We start from the raw sequence: 19,122 nt of genomic DNA, 5'->3' as shown, positions 1-19,122 counted from the left end.
TCATGATCAGAGTGCTTCACTTGTGATAGAAATAGAACCTTGTAGGGATTTATTTTGTCGTTTGTCGTGAACCCATTGAGCCCTAGTCCACGGACATGTCAGGCACACGATACGTAGGTCACATCCAAAGCCTTTGGTGTCAGTATGTGTCACTTAACCTGTATGGAGAACAATCACATGTACATCATCCTAGGGTATTATTTTTAACAAGCATGTAGAGGCTTTAGGCACGAAAGGCTTTAGGCTTAGCCTTAGGGCCAGCCTTAAGTAGGCCCCCAAAGGGCCAGCCATGGGCCTTAGGCCAAATCGGCAAGCCCTTGGCACAGTCGGCCAGCATGCCCACAGCATGGGAAATGTCCAGTCAGCCACACATATGAAAGTGCCTATAAAAACATCATTTTCAGCATGGCATGGGCATAAATCAACAAGCCGACAGCATATGAGATAGCCAACTTGTAGTGGGTTTGCATATATAAGCAGCCCTCAGTCACATTCACTAAATCATCTTACTCTTGCACAATTCAGCAGTGTACAAAGCAGTAAGCATGTGTGCCTGAAGTCCCAGGACTTGTGCATGGATATCCTCAGCAAAGAACCCTCATCGTGCTATAGTCCAAGGCAGCCAGAAGTTATCTTCAGCATTCAGCCATCAGTCCCCCATTCCCTCAACAGATCTAGGTGTGCATAGTGGCTCCCGAGGTGACTTCTAAAGTGCTTTCAGACCGCATGATGGTTCAGCCAACATTTGGTCTTCTTCATCCTTGCATTTGGCATTCCACAATCAACCATCATCAATAAGTTCTTGGTAAAGTCACATTGTAAAGAAGTTCTACAAAAAAAATAAAAGCAAATGTAAACCGGCCTCGGGCTTCAGACGAAACCAAAGGGCGGTGCAAAAACAAACTTGCACACAAAACACTTCAACACCATTGAGGACCTAGAAAAGGAAAACAAACAAGGGGAGCTAGAGACTAGAGTGCTCCTGCAAACAGTACACGGACACCAATTGGCCCCAAAACGCAGTGGCGCTCCTTGCGGTATTTCTTTAATTGATTATAAGAGAGCTTTGATTACAATAAGGCTGGAAACTTAGCCGTCACAGCAGAACTCCTGAAGCCTGCAAAGACCCTGCATCATGGCTTCATATCCACTCGGCATCCACAAACAAATCCAGCCATTGTTCACATCAAAAGACTCTCACACATTGAGTCTGCATACAGAAGCTTTCTCCCATGATCAGGGCTGCCACAACCATCCATAGCCTCTCACCCTATGAGCAGCATCACACCCTGACACATCCAGTGCTTCTGCATCACAACACAGACTCCCAAACTATCTCCCAAAAGAGGACTCGCATCACAGCACCGCATACCATACAATCGACACACCTGTACCAACCCTCTCTACCTTCCAAGGATACTATCCATCTCTTTCATGGATTCCATGTCCCCTGTCCAATTAGTAGCAAGGCTATACCAAACATGTGTCCATTCCTGTACCTTTTGCCTGCATGTGACCTATCTCCTGGAGAACCATAAACATTATTCCTCGAGAAACCTACGACCTGTTTCCACATGAAACCCTTAGGCATGTTTCCCTTTGAAACCTTTGTCCTGTTTCCATACAAAACCATTCACAGCACCATTCAACAACAGTGCCAACAACGGCATACATCTAGTTACCTGTTCCCTCATGAAACATTTGGAAACATAGAGATGCCCATAACTGTAGGCCCCTCTGTTCCTTTCCAGCAAGAAGAAAACAATCTGCTCCATGAGCATGCATGCAGCCATGCAAGCTTGCATCACTCCCATGCAAAGAAACACATTCAAGTGACCTGTACTTGCAGCCAGAAACCCAAGCACATAGCTGAATTTGCTGCCAAGCAAAAAGTATTGCCCATAAAAAGTATTGTAGGTGCCTGTATACTCAGCCACACAACAGTCAACCAATCCTCCAAGAGCCAAAGAAAGAGAGAGAGAGAGAAGTAGACCTGTGTCTCTGCCCTGTAGCGCAGCACAGCAGCCGACTTTAATACTAAAAGCATGTGTAAACAAGTACTAGGCTGCGCCTCTGCACTCTGCAGCACAGCCTAACTGTAGCTCTTCCAAGAAGCAACCTGTGACCAGCGGGGCAGATCTCCCTCCAGCTGTTTTTCCAGGACTGGATCCAACGCTGCCCGCCTACAGATCTTCCAAAAGCCTGTATCAGCCCTCAGCATGCAGCCGACAGTCTCTGGAGAGAGAAAAAGAGAGAGGGGACATGCGCCGCAGCTCCAGCCCGCCGCCTCCTGTTCTTCAACCCTCCCCCTTTTCACCAATAGGGAGGCGCCTGAAAACAGCCCGCCAGCCCCCTTTTCTCCCAAAAAGCAACAGGAAAAGAGAGAGGCTTGTCCACCCTCCAAAAGTGTTGAAGCCTCCAAAATTAGCTTTTGGCCTTGGGCCACCAAAGATTATGAAACCTTTTAAATTAAAATCTCTTTGTCCCCTTCACACTTGGGGTTGTCCACACATGGGTTTCCTTTTTTTTTAACTCCAAACTAATGTCATTCACACTGTCCACCATGTCCCCGTGCACACCTGCATACTTTTCAGAGAAAAACACGGTCGTGACAGCAAATACTCGTGCTTGTAGGAGGGGGCCCTTACCCATCTTGGGAGACCCAGGCCCTCCACTCTCCAAATCCAAGACTTGCCCAAAAACAGAGAGGCACTCCCATAGGTAGTGGACATGGAGACCAAATACTCGGTCCACGAGGAGGACGACACATTATGAGTTTGGACACATGAGGCTCTTCAGCTGCCCACTATATTGTACTTCAGGGCCTATGTAGTGCGTTGGAGTTGTATTTTTCTTTCGGCAACTAGTTTTTTCTTTTTTCATGTCCTCATATACTTTCATCTATGTATAGCCAACTGTTAACTGTTAAGAGATCATTACAAAGGCCTCCCATTGACACAAACTACTTGACCCATCGGTGACTGAACTTGCGAGTTGGATTTTAAAGTTCGCAAAGAGGCAATTGTAGCACCCTTGGAGCTTATAGCATGCCCTAATGCCTCTATCTCCTTTGTATGGACAAAGGAGAGGCGACTTCCACGATAGCAGAGTGGAAGGAGTGAAAGCCTTCGAGGAGCACACGCTGATGGGAGAAAGAAAGAAAAGAGGAAAAAAAAAAGATGTTATTGACATCTACCAATGATCCGAAGGGTCTACGAGACCAAAAGGTGTTACATCTGATCCATGAGTAAACTAGATGTCAAGACAACATGAAAATTTAGAAAACTAGCTGTCAAAAGGAAAGACAGGATCAATGTACTTCATAGACCTTGTGTGTACAATAGAGAAGGCAGCAGAAGAAACTTATGTGTGTTGTCCTCATGGACCGAGTACATGCCTGTGGTGGAGCCTCTCGGTGTCGCTGAAGCAAATCCCGGATCTGGAGGTGCCGGGTAGGTCTGGGTCTCCACGGCATCTGCAGCACCAGCACACCTTCTATGCAAAGGAGAAGGCTGCACCGTCAAGTGCTCAGTGCTGATCTTAAAAATTAGGTTTTATTTAATGGTAGATGCTAATTAGCTCTCACGGTGATACTGTTGATATGCACAAAAAGCACCTAGGATGATATCTCTTGGATTTTCTGTGGATGAATTACCACCTTTCCAATAGACACGAACACAGAGTCATTGAACACACAAGAGAAAAACAGAGTTATCAAAGATGACTTTTGGCAGCTGAATGAGTCTATCGAAATGATTCACCACATAGGTTTGATGTAGAGAAATGCCACGAAATATCTCACAAGGGAGCACTGGGAGCTTCAAGTATGCTCGGTATGTAATATTGAATACGCAGGAGATGAAGACACGGAAATATTTCTTTGTACAATTTGGTATTGCCTTAGCAAAAGGCAAGCCAAAAACTGAGCATTCGTGCATAAACTACACAAGTGTGGATGTGCAAGTACACACTTTAGATGAAGTCACAAGCAGAAACCTTACTCTGAAAAAACTTTAGATGAAGTCACAAACAGAAACCTTACTCTGAAAAAACAAGCTTATCCTTCAGAAGCATGCCTTCATAGCTCAAGTACCAAGTCATCAATGATAGAAACAACATGGCACTCCCCCGTTTCATCTTAGCAGGCTCCTTATTCTTACCTCTGCTTTTACATGCATCTTGATCAAAGAATTAGGCGACATCTCAGAAACATGAAATTCTGGAACTTTCTCCATGCCTTTGAATATGCGGAGCCCTCGTGCAAGGCCTTCGTGACTAAGCAAATCATATCTGCAAAGCATTAGGCAAGCCGCAAATTAAAAAGATTATCAAATATTTGTTAATGAAAGCACTTCAGCCCAACAGAAGCACACCATAAGAGGAGGGCCGATAAGAAGGAACATAAACAAGTAAACAACATGCTACAACATCCCTAGTGCCAACTCAGTTATCAAAGTATCAGTACCTAGGATGTACTGAACAAGGAAAGCAAATACAGGACACATATATAGAGTCCTCATCTTCTTTGACTTCCCAGGACCAAATATTATAGGTATAAAAGGTGCTTAGAAAGTACAGTACAAGAGCAGGAATATTGACATCTGTGAATGACTAAGAACAGCCCATGTGACAGGATGCAATACACTGTCTTGAAGTGATGTCATTGGAGAGCCTAAGGCCGTGATTACCTAAGGACAAGTTAAATGAGGTGGAAAGAGAATATGCTTGGGAGAAAGAAAGGTTTATTAACATCTTCAAAGGGGCCCTGGTGAGAGAGGGGACTGTTAAAAACCATTAGCTCAACTCTGAGGCTGCAGGGGAGCCCCTCCATCTGCCACTCCTGTACACACTTCATAACAGCCCCAATGCCATATTCCCACATCAGTTGGTGCTCATTAGTACTTCATTAACCAGACAGGGTTTCTTAAAGTTCTCTTTCAGGCTCTTCCTTTTCTCATATTTTTAAGTTTAATTCCAATCTTTCCAATATAATTGTGGCCTTCGGAAACAACACATTCTTGGTTTCTGGCAAGCTTAATCCCCCAAATAGGCTTGAAGTGGGAGAACCAGCTCTCCTCAACCTACAGCCTAAAGAAGCCCAGCGGCTCTCCAGTCATGCCTTCATCGGGGTTGAAAGCAGACTAACGATTGGGAGGACTCAGCTGCTGTGAGATGGAAGAGCCTTAGAATCCCTCCCTGAGTTATCACACCTATGGAAGCCTTAACTCAAAAGATCAAATCTCCCTAACAACCCAAGTTGCATGAGAACCACTGTCTGCAAGAAGCAAACAATGGCTGAATAAATCGACTCCAAACGTTCCACCTTGTTCTTGGTCCATCTTCACTTGGTTCATTTATTGTCATGACACTCGGTACATAGACTCAATTCATTATCTTTTCTTAAGTGTCATGACACTCAGTATATAAGACTCAATTAATTATCTAAGTGTCATGATCCTCGAAACCTTGTGATCCCAACCACAAATTATAAGCATACTTTAGTCACTCAAGGATGACACATGCCTATATACATACACAAGTAAACTTCATTGGGGTAAGTACCATTCCCAACTTCATTTCCCAACTGAAACACATGACCGACATGGTTTTCTAAAGTGATGTTTATCTCTCGGTCAAACCAAGCACCTAGAAAGAAAGAAAGTTCTACTAATGTCTACGAAAAGACCAAAGGGTCTATAAGACTAAAGACGTTATAATACATCCATGAAGTGACTAAATTATGGAAAAACATTTAAACCACCAGAACTTTTTTTTTTAAAACAGCCACATGAATGTCAATGATACAATACCATAATTGTGACATGCAGAAGCTCAACAATAGAAACGTTTACTTGGTTAGGGTAAAATTCAGCATTCCAAAATTGACAATTTCCACATAAGAGAGTAAATGAGAGAGAGAAACAAGGGTAAACCATATTGGTGTCACGTGCACCATCTGTCCTAGGGTGCTAAGTGCACATTCTCCGTCTAGGACAAAGGATCCCTTTTTTGATGAGCCTTAAGCATGTTTTGAGCCCTAGTCCAACGGACGAGTCACCAAGTGACATCTAGGTCTTTCCAGTTTGGTCCAATCATGCCGGTGGCACAAGTCTTTTGTGACCGACTTTGCAAAACATAATGGTTTTGCAAGCCCAGCTGGACACTTATTACACCCATGGTCCCAAGAAAGTGTGCCTTGCCATGTGCGAAAGCCACATTGTCCTATGGTCACTAGCAATGGTTCAAATGGGGCCATGGTGATTGTGGACAGCTCACAGGCACCGTCATATTGGGACCTAAATTGGACATTGAGTAATGTTTGTCATATTGGGACCTAAATTGAACATTAGGTAATGTTTGAACATGTGAGAACAAGCTGGACCCTACTGTGGGCGCCCATCACTGGGTGGGCATAAAGTACTTTGAGGATGTGTGCCCCGGCACACCTATTCATGGATGGCTTAGGGCCAACCCTAGATCAACCATGAGTACTTATTTATAGAGACTTTGGGGACTAAGGTTTTCATCTTGTCATAGCCAGCCAGTGGAGCATCAAGTTCTCAGCTAAGGGCAAGCCCAGGTCCGGATACATAGATGAATCCAGGAACATGCCCAAATTCACCTTATAAGAAAGTGCAATTTATAACCTCATGGTAATCATCCACAAGACAATAAAACATCAACTCCATCATGCATAGTATGGACTAGATACTACGACATCCCCACTAACGTCATCAGTGAGTGGGTGTAGAACTTGGTATCAATATATGCTCCCACACACACACACACCCCACGCACACACACACACACATAAGAGCATATGTCCATACAAAGGTCTGTGTATTGAGTTTTTGTCAGAGCTCCGGAGATACAGGGCAGACTCAGCCATAATGAAGCCTAGAACTATGGATTATAACAAATAGAAAGAATTACTAAAACAAAAAGGTAGTTGATAGGGCATATGCACCACAAAAGAGAGAAAGAATTAACACAATATCAACTGGCTGCAACTTGGACGAAAACTTCACAATGTGAAATTTGCATGTCCGTTAATACAGTGCTTGGAAGGCTAAGTCTAGGGTCAAGTCCTCCAAGTTCCGAGAAAGTGTGCCTTGCCATGTGCAAAAGCCACATTGTCCTATGGTCACTAGCAATGGTTCAAATAGGACCATGATGGTACCCTAGATCAACCATGAGGACCTATTTATAGACTTTGGGGACTGAGGGTTTCATCTTCTCATAGCCAACCTTGGAGCATCCAAGCCTTTCCAAGGGCAAGCAAGGGAGTAGTAATTCTAGCCAAAAGGCAAGCAAGAGATACTAACACACTGCATAAGGTGGGTGACCTGGTCCAACAGCAAGAAGGTGACCGTCTAGAGCAAAACACACAGCTCAAGGACAACCAGAAGAGAAAAACATAGCCCCTTTTCAGGTGGTTGTAAACGCACAGTTGCGAAAGCCAAATCAGAGGCAATGCATCAAGAAGGCCGCCAATATCAAGGTGCTCCAAGCCGGCCAGGTTGGACAGCCTAACGCACAGAAAAAGGGGCCAGAATCAGCCCTCCCTAAAACCAGGTTCGGTTCAGTTCAGTCCAAGTGACCTCAGTCCTGTGGACTGCAAGTAAGTTGAGTTGTACATTCATTTTCATGCAATTAATTCAAGCAAATACACCAACCAGCGGTGGGGGCCCTTGAGAGGGTAGATTGGAACCCAGTAAAGTGTCCATTGTCTTGGGACGAAGACACCGCGGTCCGGACATCCCACTGGATCTGCTGGTCTTACATATACAAAAGTGCAGCCAACCGTTCTCTGTGTAATTTCTGCAATTGCAGTCCTAACTCCGTGATTCTGATTGCATAGGTAAAGACGAGTTGCAAAGTTTGCCGTATAGACCTCTACACTCATCCTTAAGACTCTAGGTATTGTGGAGGCAAGAACCAAGTGTTGTGCTCCCCTACAAACGTAGCCCATTCCCATGCCACCACAGCCGTCAATGGATCAATATGATGGCCTAGCCAGTCATGCCACCATATGCTAGCATCTCCTTGGGGATGCATAGCGGCTAACATGACCCTTTCTCATAGTCACATGGGATGAAAAATAGAGACGGGGAACGGGGAAGATTGAGAATGGTCATTCCTTGTGACTATAGAGTGACATGGGACGGGAATGGGAACGGGAAGATGCTGCCATCCCCAACATTCCCGAGTCTAAAAATGCCCATTCCTTGTGACTATGCCCTTTCTTGGCTAGATCTATGAACAATAACAAAACATGAAATAAATTAATGAAGCCATGAATGAATCTTCAATCCTCCTTAGCTTAGCTCTAAGGCTAACCCTAATAACCTTCAGTTTGGTATCAAAGTTTTGATGATCGTCTATTGTGAACTTCGTGCCCGGTAACGTCTACTGCTGCTGCTATGACTGTTTGCGCCGCTGTTGCAGCCTCACACCATCATCTCCGCCCATTTCTGCCACCCAAGCTCACGGACCCCATGATAGGGTGTAGACGAGGCTGAGCTAAGCTGAGCAACGCTGCCTCAACTAGCTGGGCGGGACCGCGCCCGCGGGGGGGGGGGGGGGGGGTGGGGTGGGGTGGGGGGGACCTACCCTTGAACTGCACGCCACAGCCCCAAAAACAGAGCCTCAAATCAACCCCAGAAGAGCTCTCAAAACTATCCCAGATTTCTCCAAAACAGCCCCAAATCTGCCCATAACAAAGGCAGAAGAAATGAAATGAAATGAAATGTTATATTAACGTCTTCAAAAGGCCAAAGTGACCTATGAGACCAAAGTTACAACCATGTGACATATGATACACTGTCTGGAAAAGAAAATAAAGAACTAAAGGTAAGTATCTAGCTCTACAATACATCAGTAGGGAGCATCCGGAAGCAGCAACTAGGGAGAGTGGGAAGCTAATGCTACTAGTCAAAAGGGGGTACATGAGTACATAGATACATGAAATCATGAATATGGGGGAGTACAAAAGTGACAGTGAGTACAACAGTATATGGCTGGAGTGGTAATCATCCTAGGAGCTCTAGCATGGGTCTCTGCCGGCGGATGGCCTGGATATCTGCCATAGTGAGATGCTTGGTCGTACAAGCTCGATGCCTCGCAATGATTTTTTCTGAATCCTCCGGTGTAGGCACCGTCCCCGATGTGAGGATCCACGAACCCTCGGGCATCTAGATCTGCCCAACTAGATAGCTCTCTCAACTAGAGTCCCACGGGGTGCCTGCTGCTGGGCTGTCGACGGTGTGTCCTCCCGGGTAGTCCCTCTAAAGAAGTCAGTAGTCTGTCTCTGTGTGGACTCCCTACCAGTCGGGCGTCTACTCCTGATAATGGACTCTCTGAGCCTGCGGATCTCCAGGATATAAAAACCCAAGCATCTCTGATCACAATAGTCCATGACTCTAGCCAATGGTCCAAATCCCTCTCTGAAAAGGCAATGGTAGCGCCCTCAAATCTCATAATATGCTGTGCAGCGACAGATGTAGTGCTCCTCCGTCTCTAGCTCTATCCAACAAATCTAACAAATCCTGTCCCCTGGAGGTATGCCTCTAAATTTGCCTGTCTCTATCTCTAACTGAAGAGAGAGAAAGTGCTGCCCTGCTGTACGGCCAGTGCATCAATAGAGAGAGGATGCTGTCCTACTGTACAGCCAACACATCTGAAGGGGGAGAGACCTGTTGTATGGCCTGTCCACATAAACATGCCCAAAATAATAATAACTCCAGCCCTTCATTAATGATGCGTGAACACATTGACTTATAAAACCTATAAGTCACCTTAAATGATAAAAATCCCATGTTGCTTTTGCTCCGAAGCCATCTTTCAGGCCAAACTTTGCCAGTAAATGCTCTAGCTTTCTTCTGTGGAAAATCCCCGTTCACCTTGGTTCCACTCAGTGTGTGAAACACTGGTCAAGACTAGTGAAGGGACCAAATGGTGACACTAGGCCCCTTTTCACCCCCCAACAACACATTTTCCTTTTTTCACCCTCAACGTTTCTTTTTTCCCTACGAACCTTTGCCTTCCACCGCTTGCTCGTCGATTGATTTCCTCTGTTTCTCGCATCTACCTTGAGCCTTTGCCGCCGATTCTCTTTGCAAATCCTATCATCACAGTCCATCACATTTGCCGCATGCTCTCCATCAACTCGGTCTTGTGCAGCCCATAGCTGCTACTCCTCAGCAGTACTACTACTCATCCCCACGTGTACCTACAGCAGCAAATTGTCAGTATCATCAGTACCTACAATACATCGCTTATGCCTCGTCTTTACTAGTACATATCCACTCTTCACAACATACATATATCTGCCGATAAGCCCGCATTTATAGCTAAAGCAAAAGCTCACTCATCATGGACCTACACCTAAGTCCTAGATCAACCATCACCCTCATTGCCAACATTGATGAAGACGACAAGCAGGCTGTTCTCTTCTCTAGTCTCGAGGACATAGGTTCAAGGAAGTCCTCTCTACACTTCGAGTGTCTAGAGAGATGATTTATAACAGTATGACAGTAGTCCTTGACGAGAACAGGAGGTTACAAGACCAAAATACAATGGTCCTTGACATGGAGAAATGCTTCATCTCAAAACAAAGAAGCGAATTCAAAGGCAAGGCTGAAGTGCACCTATTGCAAAAACTTGGGCCATTTTGAAGACAAGTGCATCAAGAAAATGGCCAAGAAACAAGAAAAGAACCGTACAAACTTGGTGGCAAGACAAGAACATGGCTTTGCTTCCCCCGTCTCTAAATGCCCATGAATGAGCCTTTGTATACGAATCCGATGATAAGTTGAATTCAGATGGACCAGCCCTTTTCAGGTCATAAAACATCATCAAAAATGCCATAAAATGTGCTCATATTGTGCCCAATACTGGTCCCAACCATTGGTGCATGTCCACGGCAAAGCTCCGCACCTACAAGGATGTCAAACTGCCCATATATGGCTTCTAGCTTTGCCTTTTAGGTGGCTGCAAGCAATAATCATGTCTACATGGCACCATATTATGTGACACTACACTAGGACATCAACATGTAGCATCTAGGCACACCACCAAAAAAAGCATGATAAAAAACATATGCTTTTTCTCAAGAAACTCCACCACCCAACTTCTCCCATCATAAGGGCATCATAATTCTCTCCCTTTCACCTAAATCTGCACCCATGTAAGATTCAGTTCCTGCGGAAGTATCTGGAGAAGATCTTGTGACACAACAAAAAGCACATGACTAAAATGCAATTCCCGCACCATCTCCATTTCTGGAAAGCTCTCTATCAACACAACTATGCTCTGAAATTCATGTAGTCCCCAACCTAAAACATCGCATCTAGCTCAAACTGAGAAACATGAGAAACCTCGCATCTAGCTCACTGCCTAACCACAGAGCCCTGAGTCCTTTGATCACTGCCAATGACAAAGACGCACCTAACGCCTAACATAGGGGATGCCACTCCAGAGTCCATGGTTGTGGAGCCCAAGACCATAGTTGCCACTGAGGACCCTTACTCACATTTATCTTGGAGTATTCAAAAGATCAAAGCCCAGCTCCCACGAGCAAGCTCTATCAATGCCTTCACAAATCCTTTGAGTCACCAATCAACCTACCCCTATGTCACACTTACATGGTGTGACAGGGTCGCTGAGAGATTCATGAGGATAAGGCAAACACAAAACTAGCATAACTAGTCACTAAAGCAAACTTAGCTCACTTCGTTGGCCTGCTTTTCCTATGAATAGGACACCCCTCTCCCCATTCTAACATCTTCCACAAGTGCAACCAGTAAACGGTTAGAAAATCAAGTTATGAAAATTACAAGGTTCATCCTGAACAGCAGCGATGCACGGAAGCCAGTCCAGGGAATCCTGTTGAAGAGGTTTCAACAATTGAGAGAGGACTAAGGGCTGGTTCATTGCTCTGTTTACACTTAGCTAAGTTTACACTTCAGTTTTCAAAAGATCTAGCAGGATTCTTCGTAAATACTTGAGCTTTATTCAGTTAAATAATATACAATAGGTTAGGTTGAAGGAATCGAGTCCTCCGCTGTCAATCCCTTTCCCTCTTCTCTGCATATTTTCAGAGGTGTGTTTCAAAGACACTAAAAAACTAGTGCTTCTGTTAATACAATTTATGCAGATAACAAAGGTTTGCTCCATTCAGCATTACCAGCCCCTTTTTCACAATGGACAGTGACAAATTCTTTGCACAAAACATTCAGCCCATTTGTACTACAGCATCATATTAAAATGGCAAATACACCAAAAAAAGGAGGGAGAAGAAGAGAGAGGGGGGAAGGGGGGACTATGGCATGTGTGAGTGAATCTTTCTGCTCTTCTCTCTTCTCAATTCATGAACTCCTGCTATTCTAAAGGATTCAGTACTGAATGACATAAACACTACGACAAGAGTCCCCTAGCAAATTTTTGGGTTCACCTATTAGCTGGAACTTCAATCTTGTAGATAATCTCCTCATCGTCCTCGGCTTCCACATTGAGATGTTTTTCCTTTCTTATGATCGCCTTCTCTGTGGTCTAAACAACATCACATACCCATAAACCCAACCCCAAGGAGTATATTACTAAAAGTTATGTGAACAAATCAGCTCGAAAAAAAAAAAAATCACCCCTATTTCTTTGTAGACAAAAAGAATTCATTGAAAGGTTGTTACCACATCATCGAGCTCAATTCCAAACTCAAAGCAAAGCTCATCGAATTGCTCATCCGCTGAAAACACAAAAATATGATAAATTTAAATCAAGATGTGAGGTGGACAAAACGTACTCTTCGAGCAACACCCAAACAATGCCATGCAATGCTGTGAAAAGCACTCTTAATCTTCATGCATGATGTGAGAGAAGCCTCATTTAAACACAACTGCATTTGAAATTTGAGATAACAATAGCAAATATCTATTTCAGGCTGCAAACACAAGGTAGGAGCCATCTTTATTAGCATGAGATGCATGTGACTCCTCACCCTTGGCCTTCACATGCTACCTCATGTTCCAATGGAAAACCAACCTCCACTACAGAGAACAAGGAGAAATCTAGCTCAGAATAAAGAGAGAAGCAACCTAGCGAGAAAATCCTAGTGTAAACTCTTCAAACCAAGTCAATTGCTGTAAGCATTTTCTTCTTTGTGCCTTGTATTCCTTCTTTCCTCTTTCTCTCCCACGTCTAGTAAGGAGAACTTAGACTTTAGTTATGTCAAACCCTACTGCATTATTCAAATCTAGTTCTTGTTGAAATTTGATGCTTGAATATGTTGATTTATAGTTATCAAGGCAAAGTCCCAAACCTATTCACATGTTTTTGCCACGGAGAAGCCATTGTCAACTCCCTTGAGACTTATGCGTCCCAATCAAAGGCGAGGCTAATGTGTCGCAATTACCTCTGCCCGCCTGTCAACGTAACAATGCAATGCTGATGTAACTATCTCAGAGTTCTTCCTCCTTGTCAGAATGCTCCCCTCCCCCCCACTATGACGTGCCACACAGGCAGTACATTCTAAACCAGTACCTCGCTACCGCTGGGCTATAGCCCAGAGGATTCCAGTCAAACCCTAACTTCTCTGTTGCATCTAAAGGGGGTTAAGCTTCTGCAGAACCGACGTCTATGAAAAGAACTGTCTCTCTGAAAGCATTTTCAGTCGAACCCTAATTCTTTCCTGATTTAAAGAGCATAGGAAATGAAGACTTACTGAAGATCTGCTGCAGGGCCTCGAAGAGGCGATCTCGGCCCAAAGAGATCGTCGGCATGCTTTCCTTGACGCAGTTGATTGTGTTGCCTTTTCGAATGATAAACCCACAAATTAAAATAGCCTTTTGTCTTTGTTCGCCCAAGCACACAAAGGTGTAGCCCCAACTACCCGAGTGCCAATTCCTCCCTCATCGCTTGTCCCTTACAATAAAAAGGGAGTGGGCCGCTACCTTTAATTAGCCATGTGCATGTGTGCTTTCAATGCAAATTAGGGTTAGGGTTAGGATTTTGATGATGAAAGGGAGGAGCAACAATAGCAAGAACAAAGACCAGCAGTGCATTAGAGCAATTGGTGAAGCGCGTGTGTGTTTGGGGTAAGGTCTCGTGATCGAGTCTTACTTCCAACTCTCATCCGTAAGGACGCTGCTTGGTACAAATGAAAATCTCGAATTACAAAAAAAAATAGCAGGAAGTGGAGTTCCATCTATCTACAACTCACAGGCCGCACGCCTCCCCTCCTTTATCCAAAGTTGCATGCATTTGAATTTAATTCAATCAACTGTAAAACATAAAAATTAAGAAAACCATAGATTTAAAATTTGTAAAATAAGTAAGAAAATTAACTTGCATGGAGCATGTAAGCTCTCCTTTGGCTGCTTGAGGGATTGAGGGTTCAACTCTTGTTTAAAGCAAGAGTGGCCACCAATTCACTTTGGAGAGGATTAGGCCAAAAATAATTGAATTATTAAAAAATTCAATATAGATGGCTCTAGGCAGGAGTAGAGTAACAGTGCATAAACACCATTAAGCTTTTTCAAAGGGAAAGGCTTCTATTTATAGGAAAAAGTGAGTCTCTCACCAAGCAAACTGATTCTAGAATTTTTCAGATCAATTTGGTCAATTTTTGACCATTTTTGGGTCAGTTCAGCTTTCTTTTTGGATCTAATTTTGAAACAGGAGAGAGGAAAGATGAAATATCTCATTTTATTGATTAAAAATTGGGGGTAATGATGAGAAAAAAAGGTGCCTACTTCATGAGGGGAGATCCCCACTCTGAGAGGTGTCAAAATTCAGCTTTTTTCTTGTTTTCTTTGGTCCTTAGTCCACTCTTTATCTTATGTGAGCATTTACTCATTTTTTGGGGGGAGGAGGGGGGTTCTTTTATTCTTCAATTTATCTCCTCCCTACATTTGGATTAATCTTATTGGTCCATAAGAACCTTAATCCAAAATTTTCAAAAAAACTCGACCCTTAGGCTAAGGTCTTTTGTGCACATTATAATTTATTTCTAATGCACCTTAGGAATTTCTTTTTAAACTTCTATTTCGGGGGAATTTATTTTAATAAGAAGGGATATTTTTCTATCCAAAGATATCTAAAAACTGAATTATCTCTCTCTAGAATATTTCTCTCTCTAGGCCAAAATAAGTAGAAACAAGATCTTTTATTATTCTGAAAAGGGGATTGATTATAGGGGAAGAAACTGGACATCTTGAGGGGCTGGGGCGGCTTACATCCTCTCCCACACTTGAAAAATGCGAGATGTCCTCATCTCGCAAACTTGGGGTAATCCCGCATTAGTTTTGCTTCTTTCTTCCAGGTGGCGTCTTTAAAAGGATAGAACTTCCATTTGACTAATAATTCTCTCAGAATTCTGTTCCTGAGAACCTTCTCTCGAACATCAAGGATTTCTTCAGGTTGGCTGCCCTTGGGTTGAAGAAGCTAAGAGTTCATCATTAAGCACATGATTTGGGCTCAGTACATACTTCTTAAGTAGGCTAACATGAAATACATTATGTACTTTGAGATGAGAAGGCAAAAGAAGTTCATAGGCTAAGTCACCTACTTTCTTTGTAATCAGATATGGCCCACAGTATCTGGGGGATAACTTCTTGTACTTCCCAAGAGATAGCGAACTTCTTTTGAGGCATACTCAAACGAAGACCATATCTGCTTCTTCGAATTTTCTGTCTGACCTCTTCTTATCTGCATACTGCTTCTATCTATCTTGGGTAGCTTTTATATCCTTGTAGATTGACTGCATCTGCTGCTCCATGTCGTCAAGCATCTGTCTGGACATCTCCACCCTAATCAATGAGTCGGACTAAGTTAATGGTGTTAGGCAGTCTTGTCCATACAGAGCTTTGAAAGGGCTCATCCCGATACTTCGGTGGGGTAAGAAGCATTGTAGGCGAATTCGATTAGGTGCAGATAGCTTAGCCACTTCTTGGGTTCCCTGTCATCATAGCATGACCGAAGTATATCTTCGATTATTTGGTTCACCCTTTCTGTTTGACCATTGGTCTCGGGGTGGTAAGCTGTGCTGAGATCCAAGAAAGTTCCTACTGCTTCGAAGAATGCAATCCAGAATCTTAACGTGAATTTGGGATCTCAATCACTTACTATTCTCCTGGGTAGGCCATGCAATATGAAGATTTCCTTGAGGAACACTCTGGCCACATCCACTATAGTGTAGGTTTCTTTTATTGGTAGTCTATCAACTACCACGAAGATGGAGTTGTAACCTGATTGGTCCAGTACTAAAATCCATACTAATACATTCCCACTTCACCTGGGGGATGTCTAAAGGATGTAACTTCCCATGCATTTTTACTCTCTCAACTTTGACTTTCTGACATATCACGCATTGACGTACGTGATTAAGTACATCCTTTTTTAGTCCAAGCCAAAAGAAGCTTTTCTTTATAGATATGTAGGTCTTGATGAAACCTGGATGTCCTGCTATAAGGCTATCATGGGCTTCATTAAGGTTTTAACCCTTAGTTCCCTCATCATTTTTGGGAATGCATAGCCTACTATTATAATACATAATTACTTTATCCAGAGGCTGTACCCTTGAACTCGTTCAACTCTTGAGGAGTTTTGCTTTCCTGCATAAGTAGGGTAGCAATAGGGCCAAAGAATCTATCCTGCATGATCTTCTCTCTTACTTCATTAATCAATGGATTTGACACCACTGTGATTGCAAGCAAGGAGGCTTTTTTGCTACCACATCTTCTTTGCTTGGGCGATACTTGATTTCAAAATCAAATTCCTGTAGCATCTGCATCCACCTTATTTGGCGCATGTTGAGATCCTTCTGAGTGAAGATCCACTTTAAGCTCTGATGATCTGTCATCAAAGTGAATCTTTGACCCAGTAGGTAATGTCTCCACAACTTCAGGGCATAGACTACTAAAAGTAGCTCTAGGTCATGGACAGCATAATTTCTCTCATGCGTTCTGAGTTTTCGGGATTCATAGGCCACTGCATGACGTTCCTATGCATGAGCGCACCTCCCAGGGCAAAACCACTGTATGACGTTCCTGTGCATGAGCGCACCTCCCAGGGCAAAACCACTGGCATCAGTTACTACCTCAAAGAGTAGAGAGAAATTTGGCAACTTCAGAACGGGATTGGTTACCAAGGCGGTCTTCATCTTATAAAGAGTGCTCTGACACCTGGCAAACCATTGAAACGGGGTATTCTTCTTGAGAAGATTAGTCAGGGGGGAAGCTATGAGCATACTTAGGTATAAAAATTCTATACCAACCAGTTAATCCCAAGAATCCTCTTACTTCTTTCACTGTCTTTGGTTTAGGCCAATCTATGACTGCTTGGACTTTTGCGGAATCTGGAAAAATTTTGTCTTTGGATACCAGAAAGCCCAAGTATTCAACATGGTCGACAGAGAAAGTGTATTTGCTCTTTTTTGCAAAGAGTTGGTGCTTCCTTATAATCTCAAGAACTTTACAGACGTGAGCTTCATGGTCAGCTGCATTCTTTGAGTAAATCTGAATATCATCAAAGAAAACAAGAACAAAATCATCCAAGTATTCTCTGAGAATGTCTTGCATTAGGCGATTGAATGTAGTTGGGGCATTTTTCAATCCAAACGGCATGACAGTAAATTCATAGTGCCCATAGCGAGTATTGATGGCTGTCTTTGGGATATCTTGATCATTAATCCTTATTTGGTAATACCTTGATTTGAGATCTATCTTTGTGAAGATCTGAGCTCCATTTATCCTATCCAGAAGCTCATCATTTCTGGGGATAAGATTCTTATTCTTAACTGTCAGCTGATTGAGACCTTTGTAATCCACACAGAGTCTTAACGTTCCATCCTTCTTTTTCTGAAAGAGAGCTGGCGCTCCCCAAGGTGAAACACTGGGTCTTACAAACCCTTGTTCTAACAACTGCCTAAGCTGTTCCTTGAGTTCAATGGCTTCAGGGACTGGTATTTTGTACATGCGCTTGGCTACTACTGAGGCTGAGCTCTGGGGGTCAATTCTATCTCATGATCTACTTCCGGAATCGGAGGCATCTCAGTTAGCTCTGCTGGGAATAAATCATTATACTCACTTAACCATTCTGGTTCTTTAGCCTTTAACTTTGTGTCTATCGGATTCATTTTGACAACATAAATGAGCTGCTTCTTTCTAAGTCCTTTTAGTAACCTAGAAGCTTTTACTAATTGTAGATCTGGGGATCCGAAAATTTCAGTTCCTTGAACTTTATTCCCGTGAAGGTCACGGAAGGAAATGGTTCCATTGTGATAGTGAATGTCAGCTTGATTTTTGTGGAGCCAATCCATTCCAAGGATTCCAAAAACTCCGAAAGGTAAGACTCTGAACTAGAAGTTAGTTACATTCCTATCTAGATTAAACTGAATATGATCTGTCTCATGGTGAGTGAAAAGAATTTTCCCACTGGCCAATTCAACTTGTATAGGTTTCCCTGATTTCTGTTCTAAGACTAGCTTACGCAAGCATCCTGGGAAAATAAATGAATGAGTACTGCTGCCTGAATCAATCAAAAGCTTGAATGGATTACCCTTATACTCAGTTGGAGCATGGATGACACAGAATTGACGATTTGGCCCTTGGTTTTCAATCACGGCATAAATCTGACCTCTTTCCTCTTCCACTACTTCTGCTATTGTAATTGCTCTGGTTACTGACTGCAGATTGGGGCGGAACTCTTTCTCTTTGGTTACCCCACTTCTGGGAGGGAGTTTTGAGATTACTATGAACAGAGGCAGATAGTTGAGCTAGAATCCTCCTGGGACTACCCTAATTTTGGTGAGACGGCCCCTGATTTCGGCCCCTGATTTGACTGATACGAAGGGGCTGGTCTCTGCACTCTGGGTTCTTGACTTCCCTATCCTCTTGGCGATCATATCCTGACTTTGGGAGAGTCCAAGAATGCTAGACAAATTTGGGATATCCATCTAAAAATCCAAGTCAATTTATGAGTTTTCAATTTATGAAGCTCATTTCAAACATAATCTTAACAAGTGACAACATTATTTCCCAGATTTACTTTAAAATTTTAGGCAATTTCTATTGCAGTTTCGTAAGTTTACAACAAAGCTCTGATACCAGCTGTGAGACCCCTCTG

At 43.3% G+C, this 19,122-nt stretch overlaps 1 protein-coding gene across 1 annotated transcript in view; it reads right to left on the bottom strand.

Annotated features, from left to right (window-relative positions):
- The window catches only part of LOC147609215 (tRNA synthetase beta subunit family protein), a 103,374-nt gene extending 89,466 nt beyond the window's left edge, over positions 1–13,908 (bottom strand). Inside the window, exons 1-4 of the mRNA XM_086787888.1 lie at positions 13,721–13,908; positions 12,690–12,745; positions 12,455–12,552; positions 4,161–4,290 (exon numbers count right to left, since the gene is read on the bottom strand). Coding sequence (XP_086644014.1) covers positions 4,161–4,290; positions 12,455–12,552; positions 12,690–12,745; positions 13,721–13,778 — 342 coding nt within the window. The 5' untranslated portion in view covers positions 13,779–13,908. The remainder of the gene's footprint in view (positions 1–4,160; positions 4,291–12,454; positions 12,553–12,689; positions 12,746–13,720) is intronic.
- Between the last annotated feature and the right edge of the window lie 5,214 nt (positions 13,909–19,122).

The sequence above is a fragment of the Cibotium barometz genome, chromosome 51 (genome assembly GCF_041138505.1).
Source record: "Cibotium barometz isolate CiBa-2024 chromosome 51, ASM4113850v1, whole genome shotgun sequence".
NCBI classification, from domain to species: domain Eukaryota; kingdom Viridiplantae; phylum Streptophyta; class Polypodiopsida; order Cyatheales; family Cibotiaceae; genus Cibotium; species Cibotium barometz.
This window is presented reverse-complemented; position numbering and strand designations above follow the sequence as displayed.